The sequence below is a fragment of the Heliangelus exortis genome, chromosome Z, assembly GCF_036169615.1.
Source record: "Heliangelus exortis chromosome Z, bHelExo1.hap1, whole genome shotgun sequence".
Taxonomy (NCBI): domain Eukaryota; kingdom Metazoa; phylum Chordata; class Aves; order Apodiformes; family Trochilidae; genus Heliangelus; species Heliangelus exortis.
In genome coordinates, this window is record NC_092454.1 from 29394494 (window position 1) to 29409371 (window position 14878).

The window sequence follows — 14878 nt, forward strand, 5'->3', positions numbered from 1 at the left end:
CTTTACTGACGATTTGAATGTTGTAATTAAGAGGTGAAACCTGATGAAAGCAGGTGTTGCTAAGGGATTCTTTTTATTCCTTTTAAGAAATAGTAGGTTGTAAAATGTGAACCTCTGGAAATAATTCTTTATGTGCACTGGTATTTTGAAATATTCCATGAAAACCAAAGAGTAATACAGGAATAGGTGCACGGTTGCTGGCTAAAACTCATCATATTGTGAACTTCCTTTGCAGTCGTGATGCAATTCACAGCGTGTTTGCACTCAAATTATTTCATTAAATTACCTTCTGTGACTTCAAGACTAACATTTCCCATTTAATCAAGCTAGTTCTTCAAGTGATCGAGGTGCTGTACCTATCTTTATCTTTTAGAAGTCTGTATGTCAGAACAAAGCTGAGTTTTCAGTATTAATCTTACATATTTTTCATTAGTTTAGAACCATAATTAATTTCTAAAGAAGGTGATGGTAGCCCACTGATTAGGAGAGAGCTTTTAGGAAAATAGATTCCTTTAGAGTTCAGCAGTGATCTGTTGGAATTCACACAGGTTCTTTTTTTTTTCAGTAGCACTGAAAAGCTCAAAGAAACTCATGGGCTGCTTTGAGTCTACTAGTTATTCAAAACAAACCTGCTGAAAGTTGATTTTTCTCTGATGAGAGAGTCTTTGGGTTATTTCCTACCCTCTTTGGAAGTAAAAAGATATAAACTATGTGGCTTTTGCATTTAGTTTAATTGCTCTTCACTGGCTTCAGAAATTTTTTTCGGTAAAAGCTCCATTCCACAAAGCAAGGACTGTAATAATGGTATTGCTGCATGACATCACTACTGAAGAAATTATTTTATACTCGCCTATTCGAGGTACCATCTTTTACAGATGTAGTAATGGAGGACTGATTTAAATTTTGAGACAAAGACCTGTTGTTCTTGTTGCATCTACATCCGTCTTCCCACTTTTGCTTGACTTTAAGCATTCAAGTATTTCAGGATTATGAATCTCTGATAAGAAACACTTGTTACATCAATAATGTTGTATGCCTCAAACTTCTTGTGCTCTGTGACTTTGATAAATGAGTCTTGTGTTCAGAATTATGCAGTTTACTTTTACTTAACTGCATAGGATTTTTTTTATGATTGGCAATTGCTGTCACTCAGAATTACCCCTCTTAGGGGCTGATAATTTCATAGCAATATTAAAGATCTCATTATTTGGAAATTTAGATATCCTGTTATAATTTATTTTGAATGGAGGCTTGATTCTACACATTTCTGCCTCTTTGAAGGGATTTCATAGGTTTAGTGAGTCCCTGTTAAGGCAGTTTTACATTGTGCTGTATCCCTGAAAATTGCATCAATGCCTTTATCTCATGATAAGCTTTAAAAACTAGTATATTCATAGATACTCGAATCTTTATGGTTATTTTATGCACAGTGACAGCTGAGGGTTGTATCAGTTTCTTAATGGTGAAGGTTTTTTAAGACTATTGTCAATTGCTTAGCAGCCACAATTTCGGTATTACTATGAGGATCAGGACTGACTGCAGTAAAATATTTAAAGGATAATGAGGGATTTGGTCTTAATTCTTCTGTTCTTGTCTTGCATGATCAATAAGTGTTAGGCACTAAACTGGCACTTCATAGCAGCTGTTAACAATAATAGCTTTATTAATGTTCCATAATTATGTAGAAATCTGTAGATGTAGAAATCTTCCTCTGGGCAGATTTGCTCTAAGCAGTGTTGACAGCTTTCACTTAAACTGGACTAATCCTAATGATATAACCAGATTTGAAGCAAATCATTGTAATAAAGGAGAGCCGGGTAGGGTTCTAATTTTCATGATGGAATGATAGTGAAGCCTTAATTAAGATTTTCAACCTCACTATCATAGAAAGCATTTGTTCCCTTATGTAATGATCTATTACATTACCCCATGTTATATGTCACTGAACTTAAATGCTCTTGCCCTTGGCAAAATTTACTAGACTTGTAAATTTTTCTCCTTAACATAAATCTGATTATATTCATTAATTCATTATTGGTGACAGTATTCCTTTTGCCCATGTTTTTTACAGATCCCTTGCTCAGTGTAGTGGTGGATGTAGCTGAGTAAAACTCTGAGAAGCATTCAAGTTTTCATTTTTAATTCTGATGGTCTTTTTTTTTTTTCCAGTTTGTTAAAGGATATAGGCTATATTTTATGCTAAAAAACCCCCATTTTTCCCCATTAGGTTTCGGTAGCTGGGCTCTCAAATTAGTAGTTCAGTCCTTGTTTCCTGTAATTGTTAATTCACTAGTGACAGGGCTTCAGGAAGGAGCATTTTTGGCTGAATATTGTTCATAATGGAAGGTTTAAATCCCATGTGGCCAGCGTCTTTTATTTGGTGCTTGCTGCCAGAAAAAGATCTTTCTTGGGCTTACCGTTCAATAATAAAATCAAAGCTCATCCATCCTGTTTTGAAACCTGAATGGAGGTTGTTTAATTGGTCCTGAAGTCCATGCAACAATAAAGAAAAATATTCTGAAAGTAGATTAGATTGCTCCAATTGGTAGCCTTCCTTCTGAAGACTTTGGAGAAGAAAAGCTACTCTTAAGTTTCTCAGAATGTTTTTTGTAATGTATAATACAGCTGGATCAAATTGGTAAGTAGCAAAACAAAACTTTCAAATAATGTGATTGAACTTTTTGTTTCTATTTAAAACCAATGGAAAACAATATAAGAGAATTCCTTTGCATTTGATTTTTTTGATGCTCAGGTAAATATTAGCAAAAGGTTGTTGAATATTTATAGTTTGACTGTGATTTGGAGGCTGTTTGGCCTTTTACTTTTATTGTATAAATATATGAATCAGTCTAGTGTGCCCCACTAGGGGAAGGTTATGCTATATAGTTGTTTAATATGGCAAAATTAAGCTCTTTTCAAAACCCTTTCTTGCTACACCTTTGCTGTTAGTACCTGGCTAGAAATAGCAACCTTGACATAACCATTTCTCATCTGCTATTGAAGAAGCTGTATTTTTAACTGGTGCTGCCTCATTTGATTTTAGTTTTAGTGAACATTTAGTAATTCCAAAAAGGTAACATATGGCCCATGATGATCTTTCAAGTCACACACCAAGGACGTCTTCATCCAGTTAATTCCATTTGATAAAGGGCATTGTTCTCTGACTAACATTTGCTGGTAGAAGCAGATAGTGGTTAGGAGTTAGACAGTTGAAGTAGCAGATTGTCTGGTACAGATTATTTTGTTTAGGCGGAGTATTTAACATTGTGGTCACCTTTCTGCAGTGACAACCCGCTCACCATGTGGTGTTATTGTTAATCTTTTCATTAATGGGGTTTTGTGTCCAACTGGTCACTTCAGACGCATTTGTTTGGGAAATGCTTAGGTGTGTAATTGTGTCTATTTATCTTAAGGCTGAGAATAAGGATGATGATCTTTTCAACTGGCTGAAGTGTGTTCAGGTGATGGTATTTGATTGCAGTGTGACAGCAGCAGTTTTCTGGTATAGTGGTAGTTGTGACACTGATAGCGATGCTGTATGCAGTGGAAGCATCAGTTTCTAAGAACTGACAGTCTGCCAACAGGACCTTGTTACTAGATGTAAATTCTGTAACTATTTTTTGTTTTGAGTGTAGGAACTATTCTTCCTATCTTCAGTCCAGGAATGCAGCCACTGCATGAGGGAGGGAACCACATTATATAAATATTTTCAGATCTATCAAAACTTCTGATTAATATGGAGTTACTTGTCAACTTAATTAAGGCTGCATTGGTTGCAGCTGATTTTTGGAAGTTACTTGTTATAATACACTTCTTATAAATAAACTTCTGTTTCCTTTGACTCATTGATATCTAAAAGCACTTAGTCCTTCTGATATGAAAGCAAGTAAACTTAGATCTTTTAATTTTTTTTTTCTCAAATAGATGTGCACTTAGAATTAGAAGAACGACTAGCAAAATTCATGAGGACAGAGGAAGCTATTATATACTCATATGGATTTGCAACAATTGCCAGTGCTATTCCTGCGTATTCAAAAAGAGGGGACATTGTGTTTGTGTAAGTAGAGTTTTCCATTCAGTTTCTCTCTTTCGCTATTGTTAATTGCATTAAGGCAATTAGTTAGAAAATCATGTTGGTTTTGGTTAAGTATTTTGTTATATAGCGGTCAAATATCTTCTGTTACATCTTTCTCCAAATAAATGTTACTGCTGTTATCAGTAGCAGAAGAGCAGACTTGGGCACTGAGCAGAAAAAAAAACAATCCAGAAACTTGGGGGTGCGAGAACTAACAGAATTCCAGAATTCTAATACCTAGTTTTCTTCTTAAGAAACTGTACAGTCATATTTGCTTTTTATCTGTTTACTTCTATATTTTCAGTATTCTTGCAGGATAGTTGTTTCCCTCATGCCTATTTGCAATGGAATAAATTGAAAAGTTGAATAAATATTGATACATATAAAATACCATAAGAACAGTTGTGCAGGGTGAAGCTAAAGATTCAGCAAGCCCAGCATCTGGTCCCTGACAGTAATCAGTCAGTTTCTCTAGAAGTGTACAAAACCAGGAGAAACTGTATAACAATTTTCAGCACTTTCTGAGCCAAAGAGGAAGGTTTGGATTTAGTAGTTGTTAATGGATTTTTCTTAAGCCTTGGTATTCCTTTAGTGCCTTTGTAAATATTTACGATCCACAGTTCTTCTATAACCTGTAATTTCACAGGTTTTAATTTGAAAATTATTAGGAAATACCTGTTTTGAATATAAGACCTACTCGTTTCAATGGATGCATGTGACTAATTTGTAGACAGTGACCTGTTACATCTTCTCCATGGAGACAGTGCCTGGCTATGTGGAGCTTAGATGCCTGCTGGGGTTAAGCCACAACACTGTTATAATTCTGTATTCACCAAAACCTTTCTTCAGTGCTCTCTTCTCCAGGTGTAAGGATTGCACCCTATATGACTTATTTTACAGAGGTTACTTCAGAATTTTGGTCATGTTTTTTGGTCATCTTTGAACATCCTTTTTATGAGACAAATGACAAATGTGCACACTGTTCAAGATGGCAGTACATCCTGCATTTATCTATCTTGTACTGTTTCAGCTTGTCACTGACAAAAGATCTCACCACGTTTAAAAGCAATTTTGTAGAAATTACTGCATTTAGTGTGTGCAGAAGGTTTGATTTAGTTGCCACTTTAAAAATAATAGTTGACTTAAGCAGCTGTGAAATTGTATATCCCATGATGCTCAGAAATGTGCTTTTCCAGCACTTAAAATTGACAGATAGTTGTTAGAACCATGAGATAGTAATTTCCAAGGGATACTAAAATACAGGTTTTGAAGAATTGGAGGGCCACCTGTGTGTTACGGGCACATCTTTGTGCCTTCTTTGAAGGACACAGAGCAAATGGAGAGAGAGGTTTCTGGGATGATTATTATGGTGTTGTACCCAGTCTATGGAATGTTATGCTCAAATAAACCAATGTCACATACAAAAAGACCAGTGTACCCAATCAAGAAAAAAAGTGTTTGCTTGCATCTGGTGGCCATAGTGCATAGGAAAGTTTAGAAGATTTGGAAAAAAGTTTTCAAAATGTAAACCTAACACATGGTGCTTCAATAAATCTGATTTTAACTACACCTAAGTACAGATATCTGCTCAAAAGCAGGACAGTCCAAATAACTACCTTTCTTTAAGAAATTATTAAACCGAGTGCAAACTTAGAAAGGCTTACTGTTTTTACAGAGATGAAGCTTCTTGCTTTGCTATTCAGAAGGGATTACAGGCATCTCGGAGTAACATCAAGTTATTTAAGCATAATGATATGGCTGACCTTGAACGACTGTTGAAAGAACAAGAAACTGAAGATCAAAAGGTACCATTCCTTTGAAGAAATACTTGTGCCCTCTTGTACCACGTCCACCATGTTTTTTTCCTGTGCTGTATAATTGAATGGATGCAATGCTTATAGACATTTCTTTGGTTTTCAGAAGTGTTTATTGAGCAGTTAATGTTCCTATGTAATTTAGGTTTTTTTTTTCTTTAGAAATATTTATTTATTTACATTTGCCTGCTTAAATGAAGAAATACTTTACAGGCAGATGACTGAGGTGTGAGTTTATTTTCTTTTTTTGAAGTACTATTGCAGAGGTGGGTTGTTTGTGTGTTTTTTTTGTTGGTTTTTCTAAGAAATCATTCCAGTTAATTTTCAGCTCAAATGCCACACTGTAAAGTCAACACAAAAGCAGCTAGTCTTAGCCCTTTAGTTTATAAAATCAACATGATTTTTCTTCTCCTATCTTGCACTCAGCTCTTAAACTAGTCTCTGTTTTGAAAAATTTGGGTCTGTTTCATGGAACTGTAGAATCATGCAGTGGTTTAGTAGGAGGAGACCTTAAAGATCATTTAGTTCCAACTCCTCTGCCATGGGCTGGAGCACCTTCCACTTCGACCACATTGCTCATGGCCCCATCCAAGCTGATGTGGAACACTTCCAGGGAGGGGGCAGCCACACCTTCCCTGGGCAACCTATTCCAGTTTCTCTCCACCCTCACTGTCAAGAATTCGTGCCTTCAGAGACTGGAAGACTGCTTTAAGGTCTTCTCAGAAGCTTCTCCAGTTTTCATTCAGTTTGATGGCTTTACTTTCATTCTGACAGTATTACAAAAGGTTTTCCAAAGCAACTACTAAAATCATCATCAGCAAGTACAGATAACTTGCTTAAATGACTATTAAATAATTAGCTGTCACCGTTATGTGCTTCACTCACAGAATGCTGGAAAGTTACAGGCAATAGGAAGAAAGCTGATTTTGTGTGAGCATATTAAAAAAAAATAAAGAAGATAAACTGCATAATCATAAACCGGTCTTATTAACATCAGTCTAAGTCAGTAATGGGTCAGATTAATTGTTGATTTATAGAAAACATGCTAGTTAACATGCCTTCATGGAAAATACATTTTGTTAGATAATCTTTATATAAGTTTTTAGATGTGGTTGGCAGACTAGTGATGCAATTTGTGCAATACATTTGATTTGTTAGAGCAGAGTGCTTTCATTTAGCTACATGGTTAAAATTTCTCAATCTAATTAGCTTAATGTGGACATAAAGTTTGTTGCCACAAGCTTAACATAGACCATGTGTGTATGTATAACTTAAGACATACTGACTAGGGAGGGGTGGATCTCAGGATTGGTGTTGGTCCAACTTGTGGAGTGGACTGTATCTAGTTTTGATGCCTACCACTCAGAAAAGTCAAATAGATATTCTCTGAATCTTTTTACAAGAAAATTAAAAGATAAAAAAACATGGAATATCGTCCTTAGTCAGAAGATACCAATAAGCTTTAAAGTAAATGTCAGAGGAATGGCATTTTAAAACAACAAAACTGAAATCATGCCATTGAAGTCTGAACAGAAACCATTACAGGATACTCATATGGCCTCTACTGTCCAGACATCCAACAAAGATCAGGCGGAGATATTTTAATTTGAATTTTATTATTTGAATGTTATTAATGCTATAAATTGTGTTTTTAAAATAAATGCTCAGATTGATGATGGCTCTGATAGGGACCAAGATTTGTAGTATTCATGCCGTGGTTGTTTTGTTTGTATTTTATTAATGAAGTTCAAATGAATTGACTATAATTTGTTACTAAGTAAGTTACCTAAAATCTTATGAAAGAGTTAAAAGCTTTAAAATTATTACAAAGTAAAACCTACTTCAGTGAGGCATTTCAACTTTTTATGTATGATAAATATTAAGATGAAACTGAAGTAAAACCTTACTTGAAAAGGAGATGTTATCTTCTTTCCCTTTGCATTACTGTCCCTCCCTATGAAAAACTCTTCAAAGCTTCACTTGTAAGTAACAATTGATATGAACTTAAACCATATCTTTGTCTGAAGAATCCTCGCAAGGCCCGTGTAACTCGAAGATTTATTGTAGTGGAAGGATTGTATATGAACACAGGAGACATTTGCCCTCTTCCAGAATTGGTAAGTTTGTCTTTCAGACTCCACTTATGAAAACATGTGGCTAATGAAACAGTAGTATCATATTGTTAAGCCTACACAGAAAAGCTCTGCATGCAGGTTTTTTGTTTACCTTCTTGCTTTCCTGAACATTTGTGAAATGGCAGTCCCAAAATATACATTGTTTTGAAACTTTTGATCAGGACTATGATTCTGAAACTATATGTAATGAGACTTGAAAATTAATATCTGGCTATGATCTCAGTTTTTAATGTCTAAAATATACTGTGTTTTCAGCTATGCCATATGAGACTAAACTATTATAGTTAAATCTTAAAAACATAACATGAGGTTTCAGAGAAATCCTTACTGCGCTGTCGTAAACAGTGGCTCTAAGGAAAACATTTGCTATTCATAATAAATTGGCATTATGTGCAGGCTGTATTCTAGTAGAAAATTGAAGAAATGCTATGAAAATGCATCATCTTGAAAGTACTTGACAGCCTATCTTAAAAAAAGAGGATTTTTTTTTGTACATAGTATTTATTAAACTTGTTCTTGTCTTACATGATAGAAGACTTTCAAAGGTTTTAAAAATATCTTAATGACTGAACACAAATCTAGAGCTGATATTTTTTTCCGAATTCAGCATACTGTGCATGCCTCTGTTTATCTTATCTCCCCCCACCCAGTTGTTACTATATCATGATGAGCTTGGCTTGTATTTTGTATCATCTACTCTGTTTTAGATAAAACTGAAGTATAAGTACAAAGTTAGAATATTTTTGGAGGAGAGCCTTTCCTTTGGAGTTCTTGGAGACCATGGAAGGGGGATTACTGAACATTTTGGAATAAATGTAAGTGTCTTTGTTAGTTTGTTGTGAAAAGAAAACTTGTGGATAAGCAGTTTGCCAATTCATTTTTTATAACTGGCAGTAATAAATAAAGTCTAGTGTCTAATAGACATTTAAACATATTTTATCAGACTTGAAGTGTTCAGGTCTTGGCATTTCTGTTTCAGGTGCTTACTGGAAATAATTTTACCTGTCTTTAGTGAGGAAGATAGCAAAAGAATTTTCGCAATGCATATTTTTATAATTTTTTTTGACACAGTGATTCTCCTGCTGTACTTGGTGTTTGTGACACCACACCTTGAATACTGTGTTCAGTTTTGGGCAGCTCACTATAAGGTCATTTTGGTGGTGGAGTGTGTCCAGAGAAGAGCAATAAAGCTGGTGGAGGGTCTGGAGCATGTGTTTTACTAGGGGTGGCTGAGGGAATTGTTTAGCCTGGGGTAGACTGAGGAGAGATACCTTATTGCTTTCTACAGCTACCTGAATGGAGCTGCCTGTGTTGAGGTCATGGCTGGTGTCTTCTCCCACAGAACAAGTGATAGAATAAGAGGCAATGTCTTAAAGTTATGCAAGAAGAGGTTTAGAGTGGGTATTAGGAAAAATTTCTTTACTGAAAAAGTTTGTCAGGTACTGGAACAGGCTGCCTGAAGTGCTCTACCTCCAGGTGGCACTTTAGAACATAGCTTAGTTGGCATAGTGGTGCTGGGTTTATGGTTGGACTTTATGACCTTAGAGCTCTTTTCCAACCTTAATGATTCTATGGCAACTGTGGTTTCCAGCTGCATAGACTTAAAATTGCCATGCTTACACAGAAATATTAAGGGAATAGGGGTCAGAAAAATCTTCTTATCATGTAGGCAGCCTACGTTGCTCTATTGGTTTTTTTACTTCTGTGGGAAAAAATAAAATAAATGAAGCTTTTGATGATCCTTTCAAAGATGTTGTCTCACTACTTTACCGAAAGACTATGCCAAACTATTTTTCCAAGTATCTACCTTTTGTGGTGTTTATTCAGCTGAGGAGCACTTTGGAAATACAAACAGGTATCTTTGCAGTTGTTTCGAACCACAGCCACCTGAGCTGGGAAAGGAAGAAGTGCTCTTTCCATTCCTAGTGTCTTAGCATGATACATTTCTTTTACCACATTCTGACAGTGTCTGAGCTCAACTTGGAAATGAAATACGAGATTCTGAGGATTCATTCTCTCTTCTATCTCTTGTTGCTTTTACTTCAAGTATTTTCATACCAAATGTGGAAAAGAAAAAAATGAATGTTAAACGGCTTTAGAAAAGGAAACAGTGTTACTTTGGTGCTTGTCAAGTACCACCTGGTTAATTGGCTTGTGTAAATTCATTTACAGGGTTATGCAAATGTAAATTCATTTACAAAGGTAATCTTTCAGTTTTGTCTTCCTAGAACAGGCCTTTTAGCAGTGGTCCTCAGTGTGCATTACAGAACCTGCCAAGAATAAATTTGCAACTAGCAAGTGAAATGAGACTATTGTGTCTCTGAGCTTCATTTTCTGATTTGACTAGGATTATGGTCAATTTAAATTACATTCTAGCTCCTGTTGGCTGCAGTGGGACTACCTATTTTCTTAAAGGACTTTGTCACACTGCGTGCTTTGACAAATTGTCAGCAGCATCTTTATTTTGTTTGTTCTGTTTGTGTTCTTCACTTTGCAGTGCCTGGAAAACAGTAATCCTATATATATTACCTAAAGATTATTGAAAGTAGTTATTTCAATTTAATTGCATTTTTATCTGTGGTAACTTTATGGATCTTCTTTAGAACTTGCAATTTTATGAAACAAGATATGTCTTTTAATAGATTTGTAAATAATCTTGATGTAATCAAAAGCATCTCTTAACTTTTCAATTTATATGGCAGATTGATGATATAGATCTTATTAGTGCTAACATGGAAAATTCACTTGCTTCTATTGGAGGATTTTGCTGTGGAAGATCTTTTATTATTGACCATCAGGTAAGCCTGGTCTCATTTCTATGTGGTGCGGCAGAATAGGTTTATTAGAACTGAGATTTAGTTACTAATATAAATTTGCAAGAAGTGTTAAGATGTAAATTACTGCCCAACACTTGATTCCATAGAAAAACTGTCTTGTGCTATGATATATTCTAGATTAATTGGATACCTTCTTTGAAATCCTTCCATGAACCTGTAAATGTGAAGGAGAGATTGCTTAAATGTATGTGAATTGACTTTTAAAACATTGTCTATACTATTACAAACAAGTTGGGGTTTTATTATGTTTTTTCCCCCTGACAGCGATTGTCTGGTCAAGGCTACTGTTTCTCTGCATCCCTACCTCCTTTGTTAGCTGCTGCTGCTATTGAGGCTCTGAATATTATGGAAGATAATCCAGGTACTTAATTCAGGAAAATCTGAATACATGTCTTTCCTTGTTCAAAACTGTTATCTTGTACTTCTCCCTGCTTTGATTCCTCACCCTTTTACTTTTTCAAGTCCTCTATTTTACAGCTAATTAACTTTACATGCATGATATTTTTTCTTCATTTTCTTCATTTTTTCTTCATTTCCCACCCTGCTTTTCTTCAGCATTTTCTCCTCTTTCTTCCTTCCAGCTGAAAATGAGTTGGTTGAGGCTAAGAGGGACAGAGATGGTTATCGCTATGCAAATAACTTTTTATTCTGCTATATGGACTAGTGATATGCTTCTTCCTTGGAAATTGATTCCTTCAAGACAGTTGAAGAAAGGGAAGGTTACAGAGAAACAAATGGAAATATATGGACTGAGCAACCATTTCCTTCCTGCTTTCACTATAGTTTTATGCTTTCGTCAAGTAAGCCTTCAGGCAAGAATCTCAGGAACTGTGATGGTGCAACCACCTGCAATTTTGGCAGGACCAAGCAGAGGGCATTTGGATAATGTTGGCAGTCAAGAGTTCCTGCTTATGAGTCAGAGAACTGCCCTTGTTGCCAGAACCTAAGAAATACTCTTTTTTTCCTGAGGCAGGAGGGAAGGGTGGTGGTGTTGCAAGTGGTGAGAGGTATACAAAGTCAGATTGGATGGAGGATGTCTGCAGAGAGCTGCAGTATTTAATTTGTCTCAAGTCAATGAGAACTACTGGGGAACCCAAAGTTAATCAAAAGGAGAAAAAAGAGTCAGTTGTGGAAGTGTTGGCAGTCACGGAGGGAGAACCTTTACTGAGGAAAAGAACCAAGGTTTACAGATCCAGGAGCCAAAGTTCCCTGTTTAACCACTTGCAGTGAATTACTGAAAGGATTAAGCAGCTGAGTCTGCATGGCTGTAGGTATTTTATAGACAAGTTGGACATGCCATTTCAATCCCCTTATCCAATCTTTTTGTCACCTTTCTGTATGATAATGAACCAATGCAGTTGGACTAATGAGATAAAAGGAAGCAATGCATTTGTCAGATCTTAAAGGTTATCCAAGCCTTTTCTTTTTCTTATTTTTTATGTGTGTAGACATTTTTCAGATTCTTCGGCATAAATGCGAACGAATTCACAAAGCTTTACAGGGGTAAGTGTTTAGTGTTCTTTTTTTTGGAGGGTGTTGATTGTTTTTTATTTGATCATACCTTTATAATGCCAACTTCAAATAACTCTCCTTGCCCATATCTATTTCTGGTTTTACTGATGCTTATATTGGGATGTATATACTAAATTATGTGTATACTAATGGAAGAAAGTAATCCTTTTCCAGATGTCTCCATTATGCTACAAAAAAAGAGTCCGAGTTTGAAAAATCTCTTTACAGGTATTCAAGAGAGACTATGCCTTAATGCTAGTGAGAATGTATGCAAGCCCTTACACAGTCTTTAGGAAGGTGTAATAGATTTCAATTGTATGAAGTGCTGATAAGCATTTTGATTAAAATGTTGGTGAGTAAAACCATCTGGGGTATACCAAGTAGCTTAACAGATACTCTTTCAGGCAATTCAATGCATCTTGCAGTCATCTTTAACATTAAGAACAGTATTGTTCTTCTTTATGAGATTTTAATATTAAAAAGTAATAGAAGTATTCATTATTCTGAAGCAAATAGAAAATTGTAGAATTTATGTTAAAAATAAGGGTGCTGGATAAGACTTCCAAACACCATCTTATTTTAGAAGATGACTGTACTGAGTAATTGCATTTCACCTAACAAGTTTTCTATATAGTCTAGTGTGAAATTACTGTGAGTATTCAACAGTTGCTCAGTGTGCAGAATAGCTATGTTAGCTGGTATACTATGGTTAATTTTCTTCAACAGTTTTCTGTTGCATACTACAGAAAAGAATGACATTTGAACACACAAAATCTGTAGCAAATTACATTAGCTGATTTTTTTGGTAGTATTAATTACTTAGTTATTCAGTGAGTTGCTTGTTATTTCATGTAAGTGGTTTCCTGCTTAGATAATATATTATGTTAGTACATTCATCTTCTCTGGAGTAATCCTATCATCAAATAGTCCTTGTCTTTTTTTGCTGTGTTCTGTTTCAGCATGGGTTTAAATTGCATAGGCTTTCAGTCACAGATACCTGGATTTGTCTACACTTGAAATAAAAATTTTAGAGTAACTTGAGAACTGTTAGCATCTCTTATTTTCTAGTAATAGAATGTTATGACTTAGCTAAAAGGAGAATAATTGTAACATTTTTCTCTACCTGTAATTTTAAGGTGATAATTGTAAATATGTTTAAAATACAGGATGAAAATATAAGAAAAACGTATCAACCTTTTTCTTTTTAATACTTGCTGTAAAGCAGAAGCAAGTGAGTCATGGCTGATACTTTTTTTACCTTTGACTGATTCTAATTTTTTACTCCAGTGATTAGTATAGCCACAAATCAATGAGTTTGCAAAATGGCTGAGTCTGTGTAATAGAACTCCAGTATTTTTGCCTTAGAAAAACAGTGTGGTATTCTAAGTTTTAAAAAAAAAACTTGCAAAGGAAGTAGTTCTTTGAGGTCATACTGGAAAAATTTAATGACACCAGGGAACTGGGTAAGCCTACAGCAAGCAAGTAAGCTATTCTAATGAGTGCATAAAGCAGTACAGGATAGAAGATTCAAACTAATAATTGTAGGATCCAATGTGGTTTTCTTTTAATAATAAACATACTAGAAGAAGCATATAATGGATTGAAGTTCTTCATACTATTCTGGCAATGATAGAATGGAACTGTTAGTTTAAAAGAAAGCATAGAATGGTGATAGAATTGTATCCAAAGCAAGTGGGAAAGAATGCAATTTCTCTCCTTCTCATAAGAGAACAAACATACTGAGAGGAAATCTTTTTTTTTTTTTTTTTTTTTTTTTTTAGCCAGGATGTAACTAACCTGTGAAATGTAGAACTTTATATTTAAGGACCAGTGCATAATTAACATTAAAAAGATATGGATTATGTTGGGAGAAGAAACCATAGTGTTGTAAGCTAGAGAAATAATGTGTTTATTCCTGCTCTGGGTACAAGCCAAGTGCTGTTTTTTGAAAGAAATGGAAGAATTCTTCTGAATCCTGCATGCTTACTTACTGTCCCTGTAATAGATGATAGTTCTGCAGACGAGCCTTGTAGCTGGGGTGTAGAAAGCTGTGAGGAGGGAGCTCCCAGAAGCTACATCCATATTGGTACATTAATGTCAGGAAGCATTCCTTGGTACTGGATGTTGATTTCCTACTTTATCAAACTTCCAGAGTGATACTGGCATGGATTTGGCCCAGGTCAAGCAGCACTCTCTTTAGAAAGGATTCATGGATACACAGTTCAAGAGTTGGTGTGAGCTTGGAGCTGTTCCCAGCAGTCAGTTTGGCTATGAACACCTTAATGTAGAGGCTCAGATTTTTTAAGTATGAATATGAGTTATTCTGTACCCAGTCACCACTGAGCCAGAAACCCGTCCAAAGTGTATTTAATTTAGTAATACAGAAGCAGTCTTTTCTCCTTTGTTACTTCAAAATCTCATGTTTCAGACTTGTCTCTTTTTAATATGGAAGTTTTAAATTTTTGCTTGAAAAATGCACTTTTCCAGAATGACAAGTGAATTCTG

The 14878-nt window shown here is 35.3% G+C and overlaps 1 protein-coding gene across 1 annotated transcript in view; it reads left to right on the plus strand.

Moving 5' to 3' along the window:
* Positions 1-14878, plus strand: part of SPTLC1 (serine palmitoyltransferase long chain base subunit 1) — a 36765-nt gene that overhangs the window by 14820 nt on the left and 7067 nt on the right. The window contains exons 6-12 of the mRNA XM_071731430.1: positions 3925-4057; positions 5751-5880; positions 7917-8006; positions 8732-8839; positions 10727-10822; positions 11126-11222; positions 12310-12364. Of these exons, the coding sequence (XP_071587531.1) occupies positions 3925-4057; positions 5751-5880; positions 7917-8006; positions 8732-8839; positions 10727-10822; positions 11126-11222; positions 12310-12364 (709 nt within the window). The remainder of the gene's footprint in view (positions 1-3924; positions 4058-5750; positions 5881-7916; positions 8007-8731; positions 8840-10726; positions 10823-11125; positions 11223-12309; positions 12365-14878) is intronic.